The 19,820-nt window shown below is 37.3% G+C and overlaps 1 protein-coding gene across 1 annotated transcript in view; it reads right to left on the bottom strand.

Moving 5' to 3' along the window:
- Positions 1-204: 204 nt before the first annotated feature.
- The window catches only part of LOC145770071 (casein kinase II subunit alpha-like), a 106,810-nt gene continuing 87,194 nt past the window's right edge, over positions 205-19,820 (bottom strand). Inside the window, exons 7-12 of the mRNA XM_082581659.1 lie at positions 15,306-15,416; positions 14,992-15,093; positions 14,628-14,728; positions 8,003-8,151; positions 5,384-5,473; positions 205-959 (exon numbers count right to left, since the gene is read on the bottom strand). Of these exons, the coding sequence (XP_082437785.1) occupies positions 871-959; positions 5,384-5,473; positions 8,003-8,151; positions 14,628-14,728; positions 14,992-15,093; positions 15,306-15,416 (642 nt within the window). The 3' untranslated portion in view covers positions 205-870. The remainder of the gene's footprint in view (positions 960-5,383; positions 5,474-8,002; positions 8,152-14,627; positions 14,729-14,991; positions 15,094-15,305; positions 15,417-19,820) is intronic.

A 19,820-nucleotide genomic window follows, 5' to 3' on the forward strand; every position in this document is an offset into this window, starting at 1 on the left:
ACGTGATAAGCGACGAGTTACATCAAACGAGTTTGCCCAGAAATCATTGGATAGCTATTTTTTAAACGACATATCTTCAAAAGGTAACTTGTTTCATTTTTTGTATAAATCATGTCTGGTTTCAAGTGAATTATTGTCATATGTTATCCTATGGTTTTTATTGCTCTGAAGAAACGTTTACAAAGTTTGAGCATTCCATCGAAAGGCATTTTACACTTTTCAGGTTTATTTTGAGTCATAATCACTTTCCCGCACACGGTCGAAAGACACTGTTCACTTACAGAAGGATTGTTATCAAATTATACAGGAAGGGTCAGATAATTAGCCTGCTACATGCCAGTAGGCCTTTGGCAATGAAATTCAAAATGTCAGCAAGGATAAAACGACTCAACTCAAGTTAATTCAAAGTCAGAAAACAAGATCACAAAAATGTAAAAGCAATGACAAAATAATCACAAACTTTAAGCAGCGTAGTCAAAAGTAAGAATGTTTTTAAAATAATAACCAACAATTATATCTGATAATGTTAAAGTGACTAAAAACAATGAAACTAGCTGCCTTTGGCCACGTTTAATCAATGCAAACCACGCTGAATCAACATTAACAAACTAGATTTTGTGGAAAAAAATCTGTTCAAACGATCGCAATAACGTGCATTGCAGAAATCAATTTCTGCTAGAGTACAAGTGAAACTCAGCCAATCACCAGCATGATTACTGCTGGTTTAACGCTGCAACGCCCATATTGACGTGAAAAACATTGTTAAATTTGAAAGTCAAGCTTTTAGAGCAATGACTAAAACAATATGGTTAGCTGCAACAACATACGCAGCATTATGTGAAAACAAAACAGATTGTGGTTGGAGGTGCTTTAGTTGAGCGATGACTGAGGGATAGGGCTGGCCATAGAAGGTTCTTGCAAAATGCTGGGGGTGGTGGGAATGTTACAAAGACTCATCCCTGTCAAAAGCCAAGTGCAATTAGAAATTTAACAAATTTACTTTGCTGATATTGCAGTTGCGTGAATTTAGCTAAATTTGTGCGATATTTGCATTATATATACTTATATATAAAATTCTATCAACGTATGCTAATTGATAAACCTGAGATGATTATAAGTCCGATCAATTTAAGGAGTGGGGCAAATCATCTATCAACCAAATACGTTTATGTTCGAGCATAAGGCAAATTTTCAATCTCTTTTGAATTTCGGTGTTATCAACACAAATAACAAACTAATCAGAGGTTGTAATTGCTGGGTGTAATAATCTAACGAAAATCCGTAAACTGTGAATCATTTAGCAACGTTTTAATAACCAAATCTTCAATGCATACTCGCGTATAAGCCAGATTTAACAGTTTGATAGCTACAAAACGATGTAATACAATGTGGAAAAGTCACAGTCAACAGTGTTAAAAACGTTTTTATGCTTAGTCCTTGTTTTGTATTGGTCTTTTTTATTTTTTTTGTAGTTATTTCCCATATTAGTCAAGCAACAATAGTGTGAAAATGAAAGCAGAACTTTAAAGACATAGTTTCTGATCATTTTGTTCTAAGATAGATTCGTATCAACTTAGTTTCGGAAACATCGATGTTTAGGTAGATTTTATAGATTTATAGTTTATAGATTTTTGTTTATTTCAAAACTGCAAAAGTAAAAAAAACTTTCAAAATTTAATTTTTCAGATTGTTCACAAAAAGTTAAAGAGCACTGGAATCAATTCAATGCATTGCATAATATACAGCATCTTGCATTGAAGCGTCATCATGTTTGTTGAATCATCGCCTGGAGTTGTATCAGTTTTCACGATGCCACATGCGCTTGATATGCATCTGCCTTTTTGCAGTTTGTTTGTTGTAGTAGTTCGTAAGTTGCAAGTGGTGTCCGACGTTTTTTTCGTAAACAGTTTTTCGTAAAACAATTGTTCGTAAGCAATCGTTCGTAAAATCAATTCTTCGTAAAGCAATTCTTCGGGCATGCAATTGACCATAATACTAATTGTTCGTAAACAAATGTTCATAAAAGTTAGGCTACAGCTTTAAAAAAAAAACAGTTACAATTGTTTACGAACAATCAATTAGGGTAGCCTATATGCTAGAGATGTGCTAATTGTGCTTAAAGACGTGCTGTACCTGTAGAGTGTAGAGTCCCTGATTCAGAATGGCATTACAGTTTGTGAGCAGCGAAAAAGGAAAGCCAAAACTTTTGTATAGTGGCCAGCTTTATTACAAAGATTATAGTGCAATTAACGCACAAGGGCAAGAAACTACTTATTAGAAATGTGAGCATTTAATAAGAAATGTCCTGCATGAGTAACAACTGCTATGGCCGCCATTGTACAATCCAGAGGTGAGCACAATCATGCTGGAGATGCTGGTCATGTCGAAGCAGCAAAGGTTATGGAAAATATTCGTTGTGCAGCAAAAGACAGTCGTGATGCCCCAAGTTAACTCGTCTCAGCAAAAACTATTGGACTCAGTCAAGCCACGGCAGCAAAACTGCCAAGTGTGCAGAGCATGAAAAGGGCAGTCACCCAAGTGCGATTGAAGGAAAATGCAGGCCCAGCAATCCCACATCCTCTCCGTGACATTGTGCTTCCAGTAGAGTACAAGCAAAGGTTTGCTGGTGTAACATTCTTGTCCGATGATTCTGGGCCTGGAGATAACCGTATGGTCCTCTTTGCCACTGAAAGAAATCTGCACGTAGGGTGGAGTGAATTTCACTTTTTGTTTTAGATTTTTATTTAAGGTGTTGTAATGTTGTCTTTAGGCCTAAAAAATAACCCTGAACATAATTTTGGTCCTCTTACCCCTAAATTGACCCTCCTACCTGAGGTCAAAGGTCGCGAGAAGTCAATTTTTTTCAAAATTGCTCTATCTCCACTTCTACTGGCGCTAGAAATCTGTTTAATGGCTTAAAAGATTCAGAAGACCTATATTTCTATCTGTTCTAAGAGAACTTTTTCTTCTATTTCTAGTAGAATTTGACTAAACAGCAAAAATATAGTTTTTGTGATATTTTTGCTTATACAGCATTATAGTTACCGAACTTCAACATCCAAAATAGTAAATTTCAACAATGGGTTGGATTGTTGGTCCTCTTTGCCACTGAAAGAAATCTGCAGCTCCTTGCCCGTTCAAAGCACTGGTATGCTGACGGCACCTTCAAGACAGTGCCTTCACTGTTTGAACAGCTTTACACAATACACGGACTGAAGGAAAACACTTCAGTGCCTCTGGTGTATGCCCTGCTGGGGGACAAAAGGAGAGGGACATACATTCATCTGCTGCAAAAATCAAGGAGTTGTTACCTGCTGTTGCAGAGACAATCATGACTGACTTTGAGATGGCCATGGTTAATGCAGTAAGCAGAGAGTACCCACTTTCAACTCACCGTGGCTGTTTCTTCCATTTGTGCCAGTGCATTTGAAGAAAGACGCAATCAAGTGGCCTGAAGGAGCAGTACGAGACAAGTGCAGAGTTTGCTCTGAGGCTGCGCAATTTGCGCATGTTGTCGTCTCTGGCCTTTGTGCCTATTGATAAAGTCAGCCGGGCCTTTGACATTCTCATTGATGGGAATGTATTACCAGATGTTGCTCAGCCAGTAATTGACTACTTTGAAGACACTTGGGTTGGGCGCCCAGATCGCCGTCAAGGGCGCCGTCCTCCAATGTTTGCAATTCAAATGTGGAACTGCTATGATGGCGTCCTCAGTGGCCTTCCCAAAACTAATAATAGCATTGAAGGATGGCACAGAGGGTTCATGTTCCAGGTATCTGCAAATCATCCAGATATTTGGAAGTTCATATCTGCAATCAAGCGAGAGCAAAACCTAAATGAGGTTCGCATTGAGCAGTATGTCAGTGGCCAGGCAGAACCCCCTCCAAAAAAGAAGTACAAGGAGTACAAGAAGTAGGCTACAAATTTGCATTACGCACCTTCATCGGAAATTGCAAGACAAACCTTGCTGTTGCGAAAAATTGTTCACGAACAATTCATCTATCAATTGTTTATGAATAATTCACCTATACAAAGAATTGATGCATACGAAGAATTGCTTTACGAAGAATTGATTTTACAAACAATTGTTTACGAACAATTGCTTTACGAACAACTGTTTACGAACAATTCACCTATAACCGTTGCAAGTTGATAGAAGTGACAACCACATTACACATGTCTAATTAGCTTGTTATTCAAGGAAGTTTAAAAAAAGCTTCGAATATTATTGATCCACCAAGCAGACTATAGCAGCCCTTGTGAAATACAGATGTAATCGTGTAGCAGTTGAATTTTAAATGAACTTAAATTAGTTAAATTCTATCATACACCAAAAACTGCTTCATGTGGACTGTTCAACTACTCCAATAACCTTCTCCTCGGATTTGGACCCATGCAGCGAGGGATAAGTTCTTAGTTTTCTTATTTTGCTGCATTACAATCGTGCGATTGTGTGGTTTGCAAGCGTCAAATAAAGTCATACCAAGCAACTGAGTGTGTTATCAGTAAGTATCAGCTTAAAAAGAGTTTAATCAAACGAAAAAGTGTCTTCAAAACTAGACGTGATTGGATAATACAAAATTAGGCAAATAGTCAGGTACAGTTAAAAACTATGACAAAAATTGATAAAACAGTATTGTTCTGACCAAGTCATCGGGTGTAATTGTCAAATTATTGTTTTTTACTTCCACTACAACAAGTGTTGGATAAATCTACTTGTTGGAATCTTTGCACGAAGATTTAACATGTCACAAATTATGTAGCTTTCGTTTGGTGAATGAGTTAAAAAACCCAAACTCATACACTTGCATGAAATTGAAGCAGTTAAAAATTAAATATGACAATTGACAAATTATTACATCGTACAAAATTAGATGTCACAAGATTAGCATATTAACACGTGTACAGTGTACACCCTAATCTCGCTCCCAAATCATACACAAGCAAAATTACAAGCACCAATTTCTTTACAATTACGATGACTCGGCACATTTTGATAAGCCATAGACAAAGCAAACCGAGCCATGGATTAGTTGCATATTTTTGAATCAGCAAAAATAGCAAAACTTTTGCAAACTCAGCTGCTGTTTCCTACCTAGCAGAGGTCAAGTAGGTTTGTAATGTTAGAGTCGCATGCCTGTGTAGAACATAAGATACGGTAATGCATTACATAAGCAAGATAAAAGGCCATTTTAGCCGTCAGTGCCATAAAAATTAAAATGAAAGGTTAAAAAAATCGTAAACTTCTCTAATTATAGTCGTAACAAATTTACTTTTCTTTTCAATGTGCTTGAAGCAATTTATCCTAAGAAAAATCTTATGATGTGAACTTCAGAAGTTATTATATTGAATCTAATAAAAAAAAAATAAACAATGTGCAAACCTGAATTGAGCTGAACTTGACTAAGTTGTGTTCTGGAGGAAGGTAAAGAAGAAGTTTTAGATAACCCAGCCTGTTCTTTTATCACTGGAACTGAGAAAAAATAAAGTATTAAAACAAAGGGAAAAATTACACCTAATGGGATCCAGACTTGGACAACTAGATAATTTTAGTTGTCTAATTCGATAAATTAGAACGAAATGTCGGTAATTCTAATCCAATTCGGTAAAAACTTGTTTGCTGTAATTGTAGTTTTTATCCAATCTTCAGTTTTGCTAAAAAATTTGGTTTGTCCAACAATATTTTTTGGCAAATGGAAGGATACTGCTCTCATCAACGTTATACAAAGATAATGCAATAAAACGATCAAGATCAAAGTGTCATTCCATCCCTTGAGCAGCAAGGTCAGGAAAATTCGATTAATTCATCAATTCACTGACGTTACAATGTATAATTATGACGTAAGTGGTTTTGGCGCTGTAATGGTGGAATGACACTTTGATCCCGAGTTGCCACATTGGCGTTTTTCTCGAACTAAAAAAATTATGTGACAACTGCGTTCAACTAATTCTAATCTAGTTTAAATTCTACTTTAATTTGTGAAAACTTGGGTAGCTCTAATTCTAATCCTAATCTAATTGGTACACGCTTAAACTACTCTAATTAAGCTTATAATTCTAATCTAATTTCGAAAGACTACAAAAATTCTAGTTGTCCAAGTCTGGATATAACTACCAGATGTCATCAAGCTATGAGACATGGCTAAACTTGTACAAATTCCACCCAACTTAACAAATAATGCTTTGAATATTTTGGTGACCTACACCAAGGGGCAATTAATTTACCTCAGGTCAACTTTAAGAAGGCCGCGTTTGACGAAAGGCCGTACCTGATACTTTCATCGTAAAACAAATGAAAAAAAAAACACTTTAACCAACGCAAGGAATTTAATGACACAAATGTAACCTCATATTTTTTACAAGCTTTTTAAAGTTTGATGATATTAGCTCAGCCCAATGTTTTGTCAGAAAGAGAAAACATTTTTTTACTTTGATTATTTTCATAAAAAAATCTGCTCACAAAAGCATGTGAATCCAAAAACAGACATTTCATACAGAAATTCTTCAAGCAAAGACATTTGTCAGACGAAATATTTGCAGAATTCTATTGATGAAACGGAATCGAATAGTTCTTTCACCGTGTCATTAAGCTGCATGTCAATTAGAATTTCCCACCCATGGCTTAGATGTGGGGTAGACAAAGCAAGGACCATGATAACACATGATCCACTAACTGACACAAGAAACAGTTTGATCAAAAGTTATGCAGAGCAGAAACCAAATATTGAAATCTATTTTTCGATGAAGGAGGCTTTCATTCCTGACGAGCTAACAGGATTAACCAATAAGACAGCAGGGATATCATCACAGAAAGAAATTTCTCCAAACATCAACAGAAGAGGTTGCTAGGATATAGTTCTGTGCTGGGGAACGGGAAGAAAACGTCACATTGTAAGTTGTGACCATGACGACCCAGATTGTGACCTAAAAAAATGTCTGACAATCTCATTAACAAGTTATAGTTTCAGGTACCATAGCCTACATTACACCAGATAAACAATTAAACATGTTATCTTTGGTGATACCAATGGCCCTAAAGTAAACAATACCAAACAGAGGGGTATTTGCATTTCTTTCAAAAAAACAAGATATTTTAAAAGTTTCAACAATATCGAACCTCAACTTCTGGAGCCGGCCAGAAGTGCGATTTAAATTGATCTGCTGATGGCCTACCTCACACACAAGGCATAAGTTAGTAAAACTGGTATATTACAAAATATACTTTCACAAAATTTGAAAAAAAGTAAAACATGATCCCATGTCAAATAATCCGAAACATTGATCTTTTAAGCAGAATAACCAGTGATCTCATCCCAAAGAAAAAAATCGAAAGGCATTTATCGTTGGATTTACGGAATAAAGACTAGTATCTATCTCTTCTTTTCAGTTAAACAATGGAAATTTCTCCGAAAGCAATTCTAAAAAAAAACAATTGACATTAAATAAAACATTCGATAAAACTAATTTAATGATTTTTTCAAGACACGATTGCTTGCAATCATGGCCTACGAAAATGAATGGCGAGACTTCAAAGATGAAGGTTTAAGTCGATTGCAGAAAAACGTGTTAATTGGGTCCTATATATGCCTATATATAATGCTTTTGCAAGCGTTTATGTTCAATTGTTTCAGTATTTAAGAAATGTTTTTTTTTTATCATGAAAAGCTTCAACTTTAAAATTCTTTTTTTAATTTTATCAAACAATGTGTAGACACAATTCTTCAATTCAAATAATGGATGGAATTCTCTACATGTAGATTCAATAGTTTTCATCGCGGTTTTCTATGCTAAAATTTAGATTGCAAAATGAAAAAAGAAGCACTGAACACTGAAAACACTTGAAGAAACATTTTAGGTAAATGTAGAACCCAAGTAGGCCTACACTTTTATCTGCAAGCCACTTCAGCCTTCAGTTCTGAAATCTTGTGCACGGTGTTCAGGCCAACTATTTTTGTAGGCCACGGTTGCAATGTTTGAAGAAAGAATATCGAAAACTCCTTACAGAAATAAGGATGGTCCATGGCTTCGCGAGCAGTTAGACGGCCTTGATGATCGTATTTAATTAGTTTATCAAGGAAGTCAATTGCTTCCGGGCTGACCAAATGTTGGTTTTCGCTGTGAACAAAACGTTCCCATCGCTTCCGTGAGTGTCTAGCAAGTAAAAACAATCCAGGTTAAAAACGAACTCTTGCACTGGTCAATATTAAAAACACATAAAATGACAAAACTACATCAGCATTTATTAAGTGAAAAACTTAATGTATATATTTTTACAAGCTCTGTGAATTAATCATGTACAGGGGGAACACTGAACAGTCCTTGGACTTTAAAATGAGCCAAAGAAAAACCATCATTCAGCTCTATCGCCCGGGAAAACCAACTCTGATATCGGGAAAACCAACTCTGATATCATTAAGTTCTTAAAAGTTGCCAAATCCACCGTTTTATACAATGTTGTAAATAGATTTAAGAAACTTAGTACATCTGAAGATCGTCCTAGGAGTAGAAGACCTCGCACTGCTTGAACAAAGAATGTTGGGTAAGACTGTCCAAGAAAGGGCGAGGAGAAACCTAAACAGACCCCTCCGTCATATGGCCAAAGACATGAAACAAAGCAACACTTCAATGAGAACCATCGTGGAAAAAGATATTCAGTTGTCTCTTTACAAGATGAGAAAACGGCAGTTCCTTACACCTCTCCAAAATCACAAGAGTCTTGAAAGAGCACAGATTCTTGTCAGAGAACCGAAGGCAGGCATGGCAGGGCAAGAAATCATTTTTGAGACGAAAAACTCTTCACAATTGAAGCTCAGTTCAATAATCAGAATGATAGAATTTATAGTCTTCAGCAGATATTAAAAATTCTGTGAGAACAGTTTACCGCCATCAAAAAACGTCCATTGTGGTGTGGGCTGCCATCTCCAAAATTTGGAAGTCTCCTTTGATGTTCATGGAACAAGGGGTTATCAATTCAAATAACTACATCAACGATACTTTGGTTCCAGCCCTTGAAGAGATGAAGAAACAGAACAAAGACCAGCCCTTCACATTCCAACAAGATGGTGCAGCAACCAGCGTCCTACATTTCAAAGACTCATGACTGGTGCTGCTAACGTCAACTTCCAAGATTCTGGAGCAAGGAAATGTGGCTTCATTCATCGCCTGATTTGAATCCCATGGACTTTTTTGTGTGGTCGTTATTGAAAGCAAAGGTCTGTTCCATTGATCACCTAAGTGTTGATGCTCTAAAGCAAGGGGGTGCAACGTGCGGCTCGCGGCCAAATGCGGCCGCAAAGAAAAATTGTGCGGCCCGTGAAGATGTGCCAATTTTGAATTGTGTGCGGCCCGCGAAACGTGTTTATAATTTAGTTTAGTGTGGTACGTGCGAACAATTCATTATAGAGTGGATTATTGTACATTTCTCACCTTCTGTTAACCATTTTAGAAATCTCCCACCGGCCACCGCTCATCCCATTGTATTTAATTATTTGGAAAGTCAGTAGATCAGAGGCACAGAATTGCACAGAGAATAGCTGAACTATGAAACCGTATTCTAACGGTAATTTTGTGAAGCAGTGTCTTATCTATGTTGCAGAAGAAATGTGCCCTAAAATGAAGAATCAGTTTGAGAAAATAAGCCTGTCACGGTGGACGGTAGCGAGGCGTAGACTATCGATGATCTTGCTCGTGATATTAGTGACACTCTCAGGGATAAGGTGAAAAACTTTGTTTCATGGAGTTTTGCGATCGATGAAAGTACGGACCAGAAGGACACAGTTGGCCATATTTTTAAAAGGAGTGGACAAAGGTTTAAACGAAACGAAAGAGCTTCTGTCACTGCAGTCAATGAAGGGCACGACAACTGGTGCTGACATTTTTACTGAAGTAATTGATGCTTTTGACAAGTTCGAACTGGACTTGTCTAGCTTATGCGGAATCGCAGCTGATGGTGCTCGATCCATGTCCGGAACTGGCATTGGATTCACAGGTCCCTTAAAGTCTGCCTTGAGGAAGAGAAAAATCGATGATGACATAGCAAATTTTCATTGTATCATTCACCAGCAAAACCTCTGCGCAAAATTCTTTGAAGTTCAAACACGTCTTGAGTCCGGTTATTAAGGCAGCAATTTTATTCGAGCATGAGGGCTCAATCATCGTCAGTTTCAAAAGTTTCTGGATGACCTCAACATGACACATAAAGATCTTTATTTTTCCGAGGTGCGTTGGTTAAGCAAGGGCTGCATGTTGCAACGATTTTACGAACTGCGGAAAGAAGTCGTGAATTTTTTGATTGTTTCGAAAACATCTCAACCAAGATGACTTTCCATATTTGAAAAAATTTATGACTTCAAAATAGAGCTGGGCGATATTACGATACGATATTTTTTCGGCAGCGATATTTATTCACAAAGCTCCGATTTTATCGCTTGTAAATGAACTGAAATTATAGCAACATTTTCGCATGCGCAGACAACCCTCAAGCGTGTGTGCATTGTTTATGCATTACAAGCAGTCTTTGTGATTACGCAATCCTGCTTACTGATTCCCACGTGTTGCGTTGTTGCGAAGGATGAAGTCCGGTAAATACAATAGGAAACTTGCAAGCTGACTGAATTTACGTACCGTAGCATAGTGTAGCGGCCGTAGCCTACGGTAGCTACAGCTAGGTAGTTACTTTATTTTGTTTTGCTACTCACAGCTGCATCTCTATTTTGCATCAAAAACTATCAACAATGATCGCTGCATCTGTACATGGTGGCGAGCTAATGCACTGACTTTTCCTACACTTGCAAAAGTTGCAAGAAAACTTCTGTGCATTCAAGCCACCAGTGTTAGTAGTGAAAGGGTGTTTTCACTTAGTGGCTCAATTGTTTCCAAGAAGAGATCGTGCCTAAAATCCTGCAATGTCAACATGCTGACATTTTTGTCCAAAAATCTTTAGTTTGCGACAGTTAAATCGCAGCATTGTTTGCTATAAATGTTGTTCATTTCAGTACCAGTGCTCAGTATGTTTTTCATGCAGTTATAGAAAGCCGTGCTATGCGATTCGCCGTAAAATATCGAAACTTAGATAATATCGTTTTATTTTTGGTAATATCGTATCGAAATTATTTTACCAATATCGCCCAGCTCTACTTCAAAAATGGCTCTTTTTGGCTGAACGTATTTGTACAAACAATTTTTTTATAAAATTTGCGTCATAAAATCTCTCTATCAATCGGTTCTGACAGGCAAACACCTGGAAAATGGACTTCGAATTGAGAGCACTTCCATTAAAGTAAATTTGGAAAAAGTCGTCGGGAAAAGAAACCAGCTGCAAACTTCTCACTGAACTCGTAGTCGGTGTGACAATAAATTTGAATAGCAGTTTTCTTCAGAAATTTATGCGTCTTAACTTATTATTTCTGCAAGGAGATAACCTCTAATAATGCCATAAGAATAACATGAATAACAAAAAAGAAATACATTTTTGTACCTGCAACTAAGAAAGCATATGTTAAATAAACGTGCGGCCCGCGGTTTCACCCAGATATTTATATATGGCCCTCCTGTAATAAAGGTTGCACACCCCTGCTCTAAAGCAGTTACTCCTGCGGGAACGGGCCAAAATACCCCAGGATAAGCTACGTACCGTCGTACCTATAAAGTACCAATAAAGGTGTTCTTTGATGCTTGAGAAAAGCGTTTGCGATGCGAGACACAAGCTGCAAAAGGAACTGCAACTGGTCTTCACCTTTGGTCAAATGTCCAGAAAATGTTTTTAAAAGGGCAGCATTTCTTTCAGCATGGTCATTAGTGACAATCAGTGATCTAAAGAAATGTTTGGTCATCTGATAATCACTGTTTCCACCCCATTCTGCAACTGGAAGGTGGAAAACGGCATATATATGGGATTTTCAGTTTCTTGAACAGCAGCTGTGTGTTGGCTGTAGCAAATGTTGCCAGGGGTACTTCAATACAACAATACATCAATAACAACAACAATACTTCAATACAACAATACAGTAGAAAACTTCCGATTAAGAGAGTGATCTAAGTGAAGGGCGACCACATTGAAATTAAAGAAATTTATTCCTAATATTGTAAGCTCTCATTATGATACCTTTTTGATGAAATTGTATTACTTTTCTATTAATAAATTGTTTATAAGTTGGTCCAAAGACTTTCTATTCATCCTTTACAAGTTTACAGTATGTATCTTTTAAAACCACAATCGATAACTAAATTGAGTTGTTAATGCATATCAAGATACAAATCAGTGTCAGATTTTATTAAATGTAGAGTTTCGTGCAGAATTAGGTGCACAACGCACCGTACGAATTTTCTGGAGTGACAGACAAGAAAAGCGAATCTCGGAGCTTCTTAAAAGGGAGCACATCTTTTAGGTGCAGAAAGTTAGGCGCCGGTCAAATAGGCGCGCACACTGTGGCGTCGGGATATTTAGGTGTGGAGCACTGTGGTGACCGGTCATTTAGGTGCTATTCCTAGTAAAGTCTGCACATTATCAGAAAAATATGTCATGCCTTCCGTGAGTGAAGCTGCTTAAACCAGCACTGCTTTTCACACAAAATGTTATATAGAACAGAAAAATATATTGCTTTTTAATACACGTGTTCGACATTTATTTGTTGTTAACTTGTTAGTCCAGGTTTGCATCGACAAAAGCTTTATTAATAAATTATTCAAGTTTCCGAACATTATAATACTGAGTTCACTTTTAGTTAAGTCAAATAACATTTTGTGTGAAAAGCATTGCCGGTTTAAGCAGCTTCACTCACGGAAGGCATGGCATATTTTTCTCTTCAATACAACATTTTGTGTGAAAAGCGTTGCCCTACCTGTCACGCTGATATAATCTGCAAACTTTACTAGGAATAGCACTTAAATGACCGGACGTCACAGTGCTCCGCACCTAAATATCCTGACGCCACAGTGTGCGCGTCTATTTCACCGGCGCCTAACTGTCTGCACCTAAAAGACGTGGACCCTCTAAAAAGGGGGGCAAGTCTTTTAGGCGCTGGTCTAATAGGCGCGCACACTGTGGCGTCTGGATATTTAGGTGCGGAGCCCTGTGGCGCCCGGTCATTTAAGTGCCATTCCTAGTAAAGTCTGTAGATTGTATCAGCTTGGCAGCTTGCCAGAAAATTATATCATGGCTTTCGTGAGTGAAGCTGCTTAAACTGGCAATGCTTTTCACACAAAATGTTATATTAAACAGAAAAATATGTTGTTGTTTTATTGATTTATTATTGTTTTATTTGTTGTTGGTCCAAGTTTGCGTTGGTGAAAGCTTCATCAATAAATTATTCAAGCTTCCGAACATTATTGAGTTCATTTTTAGTTAACTCTTTCGCGACCACGGACGTATACACACGCCTTGGGATTTTTGCCATGATGACCAAGGAAGTATCCCTACGTCCAAGGTTAAAAGGTAGCCTATTTCAAGCAAAAAAAATGTAAATGATGGCAGATCCATAGTCTTTGCCTGTCCTTTTTTGTTCAATATAACATTTTGTGTGAAAAAGCATTGCTGGTTTCGGAAAAAGCATTCAAAAAAATAACATTTTGTGTGAAAAAGCATTGCCGGTTTAAGCAACTTCACTCACTGAAGCCATGACCAACAACGCACACGCATTAACAAAACAATATATTTTCCTGTTCAATATAATATTTTGTGTGAAAAGCATTGTCCTACGCCCCTCCCTGCCAAGCTGATACAATCTACAGACTTCACTAGAAATAGCACTTAAATGACCGGACGCCACAGTGCTCCGCACCTAAATATCCAGACGCCACAGAGTGCGCGCCTATTAGACCAGCGTCTAACTGTCAGCGCCTAAAAGACGTGGACCCCTAAAAAGGTGGTTATCAAGTTTTTGAATTTGAAAACCGTTAAAACCCCAAGAATTGACTTATGGACCAGTTACATAAAAATGTAGCCTAAGGTCAGATTGTTTGAAATGAATTTTGCATACAATGGAGTTTCATTATACTTAAAAACAAAGATGATCTTTTCGTTTTTGTTGCTTGACACATCGAAATTTTACTGCACTGAAAACGTGCAACAAATATAAACGACTTTTTATTGCGGACTGGTGTCAATCTTAGATTTAGATTCCCCAAAATAATTCGGCCTAGGCCTTGTTTGACTTTACATGATTACTCCACCCGTACATTTTTAGTATTATAAACTTACTGGGGAGTACACATTCCAGATAATAAATAACCACTAACTCTATAAACATTAAACATAGGTACGTACTCTCTTGTCAGAGCTTTAGTTTTTCTTAAATAAAATTGTTTTCAGCAACATGGGAGCATAGTGATCAGAAAACGGAATGATATTCAAATGTAAGCGGTAAATATTAATTATAATGAATGAATTGTTTTCATTTCTGTGGGGTGTCCAGCTTTAAACAAGAGGGGTAATTATCATATACGTACTAGTGGAGTAATTTTATGATATTGATTATTGAATGATGATTGGGAAGTACTTACTACATATTTAACTTTACACAGCAGTGATACGCAGGACCAACATTTGGGAAACGTTGTTCAGAACGAAACCAATGCTGTATAAATTCATGTTCACGCCAACAAACTAAATGTTACGGCAAAATACTTACCTTCCAAGAATATCATTAAACCTTGGATCCAATTCAATATTGTACTTGTCTAAATATTCGTACAAGTCCTCAGTACCCAAAACTTTGGCAATTCGTACCAACTGCAAGGTAAAATATTTTGTAAAATATAAAAACAAAAATTAGGGGGTTTTCAAAATTAATACTAAGTGACATAAAAAGATCCAAAATCATTTCGTGTTTGAAAATATGTTTGGTAGGTCATTGACTTTCATGTTACCCCAATAGAAATATTAACAAAGGTCCTAACTTTGCGCAGAATTAAAAGAATGATTGTTGAGCTTGCACTTCAACAAGCAATCAACATGGTGATAAAAAAGGTCATATTTCCGACCGTGCATTTTACCTGGTCATAGTTGTCATGCCCGTGAAAGAAAGGTTCTTTTCTGAAGATCATCGACGCAAGCATGCACCCAAGACTCCACATGTCCAATGAGTAGTCATAAAACTAAAGTCAACACGGTGTAAGATCTAGCAACGTTTCGTCAAAAATAACTGGGTTTTCTCCAAAAGCATTTGACTTGAGATATCTAACTCAATGTGAGTCTCACGTTTAAATAGCAACAATTATTGTTTAAGTTAATTAGCTTGATAGCAATTTTTGATACGTAATTTCTATGGAATCCAGATGGAAACAGCAATAGTCAAATGGGGTCTTACTTGATAATCAACTAAAAGTTCTGGGCCTTTGAAGTATCTTGAAGCAACACGAACGTTATACTCTTGTCCTGGGTGATAAAATTCTGCCAAACCCCAGTCGATTAATCTCAGCTGAATAAATACGCACATTGAATTTAATGTAAATTCTAAACAACATTATCTATAGATACAATTTTTTTGGATAACGCTGCTCTTGTTGTAGTTACGTAACACATATTGTAGGGTGGTTAAAAAAAAATCAATTTTTGAAAGTTATATGGGCTACCCTGCCAAAAGTTTCCATTTCCAGAAAAAAATAACTTGTGTAAAATATTTTTGAAAAATATTAATGTTTAGGGGTGCCCCAAGCCCCCTAAAGTTTTGACAATTTCGTCATAAAAGCTTAAACTTAAAATGGCTGTGTTTCGAAAACGGTTCATGCTAAGATACAAGTGTTTGGGTTCATTTTAATCAGCAAAGTGAGCTCTATGATTTGGAAAAGAGTAATAGTACCATAAGGGCAATTTTTAAATTTCCGATTTTCATGTTTAATTTTGTTATGTGTTCTAAAGTTGTATTATTGCTTTACAATAGTAAGCCTACAAGTCTATTGGTTATTACCAAAGTCCACACAAGGTCTTAGGTCATACTGAGTCCTCCCACTATGACGTAAGGTATTAGCTGTTTAAAACAGGGGGTTTTGTGGCAACCAACCACTCACTGTTGCCCAATAAAGGTGTTCTTTGATGCTTGAGAAAAGCGTTTGCGATGCGAGACACAAGCTGCAAAAGGAACTGCAACTGGTCTTCACCTTTGGTCAAATGTCCAGAAAATGTTTTTAAAAGGGCAACATTTCTTTCAGCATGGTCATTAGTGACAATCAGTGATCTAAAGAAATGTTTGGCCATCTGATAATCACTGTTTCCACCCCATTCTGCAACTGGAAGGTGGAAAACGGCATATATATGGGATTTTCAGTTTCTTGAACAGCAGCTGTGTGTTGGCTGTAGCGAATGTTGCCAGGGGTTTGGTGTGCATGTCATCCAACAACACAGCAGTTATTATTGCTGGAGTCCTCGGTTTCCTGAGCGACCATTATTGCTTTTGCCATTCGATCTTTGATGATTGGCTGAGGATGTCGCAGAGGATGTTTAGGCGAGCTCGATAGGAGTTTATTACAAAAGAAAAAAAAAGGCATTGAAGTGCTGTAGAAAAACAACACAAGCAACGCCGATTGGCAGAAGAGGAAGCTGATACATCAGCCGCAATGGCTATTCTGGAAGATAACAGCAGTTCAGCAACTGAAGAATTTGTCTCAGAGAGTGAAGAATAGGTGGGTAATCTGCTGTTTCCATTTTATCCCAGAAGGGTAGAGAAAATATTTTATCTCCTACTTTATCTGTAAGCCTAGACAGAGCTAATGTCTCCAACCAAGCAGCAATGTACATCGTTAGTGAAGCTGCCAAAAGTCTGGGACATAACATTAAAGACCTAACCTTGAGTACTTCAAGCATCAGGCGCAGCAGCAGTCAGCATCAAAAACAGTTTGCAACAGAAATCATGAAAAACTTGTCTCCAAAAGCTCCTTTAACGGTTCACTGGGATGGAAAACTTCCCCCAGATTTAACTGGACACAATCACGTCGATCGCCTTACCATCCTTGCGACCTTTCAAGGGGATACACAGCTGTTGTCAGTACCAAAGCTTCCATTTGGCACAGGTGAGGCTCAAGCTCATGCAGTATTTGATGCCTTTAAAGATTGGCATATTGAAGAAAACGTTGAAGTCATGTGTGTTTTGATACCACTAGCTCAAACACTGATTGCATTAATAAAGCTTTTGTCATTCTTGAACAGCTACTTGGAAGAGACCTGCTATATTTGGCGTGTCGCCATCATGTTTTAGAACTGATTGCAGGCGCAGTCTTTAATAAAATTGTGCCATCATCTTCTGCCTCGGACATCCTGCTTTTCAAAAGGTTTAAAGATTCCTGGGAGTTTATAGATCAAAATCATTTCAAGGATGCATTGACGGATAATGTTGCAGCAGACAATATAAGGGTATCAGAGAAGAGATGATCGAGTTTATCACTGTGAAATTGACCACTGAAAGACAACCTTGAGATGATTATCGAGAGGTCATGGAATTAACGTTGTCGTTTCTTGTTGCCCCATTACTTTACAGGGTAGGGTGGTCCAAAAAAAACTTTTTTGTAAATGTTAATGTCTCACCCTAAAATATTGTTACCATTGATGAGAAAATGATATATGTGAATTTTCATAAAGATTGGTTGATATTTAGGGGTTGCTACCGGGGTTCAAAGTTTTGTCGTTTGCCCCCATTTTAACGTTTTAAGAGGATGTGATACAGATGATATGATACGGTACAGTAAAAAATATGGTACAGTGCCATGGCATATTGCAAGAAAAATACAGTTTAATAATTACTCTATATAGTCTGTTTATAAACTCATGTACGTCTGTATTACGAATTATACTAACTGGTCTACATATATATACAAAATGTGCGACTTTGTATACTTGTGTTTAAAGTTCAGAGACTAAATTTGACAATCAATAACAGCTTTAGAAGACAGTAAATAAACTACATGTACAAATGTACATGATGTAAACTAATATACATAGTACATACATAGTTATTACCCTCTAAACCAGGGGTTCTCAACCGTGGCCTTCGGCCGCCCAAGGGGACCACAGAGCGTTCTCAGGGGAGCCACGATAAAAAGCTTCATTAATAAATTATAACATGTATTGATGAATTATAACAGAATTGTGACACAAAAAACACTCATGTAGGTGTTAGTATCGTAAAGCTAGCTAAAAGCATGTTTTTTCATCATATGTTCTATCTCACTGCATGTTGCATCATCTTTTGTGATTGTAACGTAACAATTAAGGATACGCTTGATTTACTAGCGTAGTCTATTACGAAAAAGAAAGCATTAAATCATTTAATCATTTGTTAACTGTTTTTATTGATTTCGTTTCATTGTTCTTTAAACAAATACATTTTTATTTTGCTCAAGGGGGCCATGGTCTTTTAGAGCCACAGTCTGGGGGGCCATGACTCAGAAAAGGTTGAGAACCACTGTCTAAACCTTTGACAGCCTGTTTCACCCTAAAAGGGTAATCATCAGAAAGTCCTCCTTTTAGGTTAAAACAGGCTGTCAAGGGTGTAGAGCAGTGGTTCCCAACCTTTTTGACCTTGCGGCACCCTATCGAAGAGATAAATAGTTTGCGGCATCCTGGCAAAACTGGGTCAATTTTATGAGATTTCTGTATTTCAAGTAACTGTATGAAATAGCACAGAATGAGTTGTACAGTATAGCGCGCATAAATAAATGTATTTATTCAAAATTTAGTGTGAAATTTGGGCTTGACTTCTTGCACAAGTCCCTTAATATCTCGAGGCACATTCGACAAAGCCACCCACATTTCTTCCTCGACTATAAGCAGTCGTTCTCGTTTTTTTAGTTTTAATGTTCGTTTGTACGGAAAATCCACTAATTTGGAGACCCAATTGTAATCGCAAAGCAATTCACAAAATATATTCATATAAGTATAAAGCAGTGCTCCGCAACCGGTGTGCCGCGGGATAACTATCATCAGAACATACTTTTTGAAAAGAAAGGAGTTTTTATGTTTTAAAAATTCTCGCTTTACCACTGCAAGACAACTCAAACTCTAGCTAGACTTCCCACAGTGCATTTATGATTTTTTTGCCTCACATTGAAGTTTTCGCAATGGGAAGGCTGCCCTAGTTTTAAAAAAGGCTGGTTAACGTGGTAGTGCGTTTTTAGAAGTCAGGCTAGGTCATTTTGAATTGTCAGTTAGCAGTGTTTAATGAAAAATTTCGTAATATTGAAAGCACAGCTATTAAGTGTAGTAGCCAACGTTTTGTCAATGGCGAGTCCATAACAAACGAGTAGCCTAATTATTTTGCAAAGAACTTCCAGCCAGGAACGAACGACTGGCCAGGAAATTTTTAGAGTGACCAACGAGTTTTTCATAACCCATGGTATCCATTGGAATAACTGCATCAACGTTTGCACAGATGGTGCTTCAGCAATGGTGGGCGAAGGAAGAAGTTTAGCTGCATGGGTAAAACGTCAAAATCCAGCCATTCAACTTATGTATTGCTGCTTACACAGGGAAGCCTTGATGATCAAACATTTTACAAGGGAGCTGACAGAAACAATGAATGACTGTATCCAAATTGTTAACTTTATTAAAGCAAGAAACAAGCGCAAATATCTCATTAAAAAGATGATAGTTATTTTTTACATTTTGAAAATGTGTCGGCCGAATTGTGCCGCAAAACTTTAAAGAGTTTTTAAGTGTGCCGTGAGTAAATAAAGGTTGCGGAGCACTGGTATAAAGAATAAATCAATTATAACTTAGCCTTTTCTCGATTAGCTATGTAGGCTATCGTGTTTGTATGCGCAGGTATGGTATCCCCCATGCAAAAGTTTCTATTTTATAGTGGTTCGCAAACAATCGTGCAATTTTATAATCG

The sequence above is a fragment of the Aplidium turbinatum genome, chromosome 5, assembly GCF_918807975.1.
Source record: "Aplidium turbinatum chromosome 5, kaAplTurb1.1, whole genome shotgun sequence".
In the NCBI taxonomy this organism is placed as follows: domain Eukaryota; kingdom Metazoa; phylum Chordata; class Ascidiacea; order Aplousobranchia; family Polyclinidae; genus Aplidium; species Aplidium turbinatum.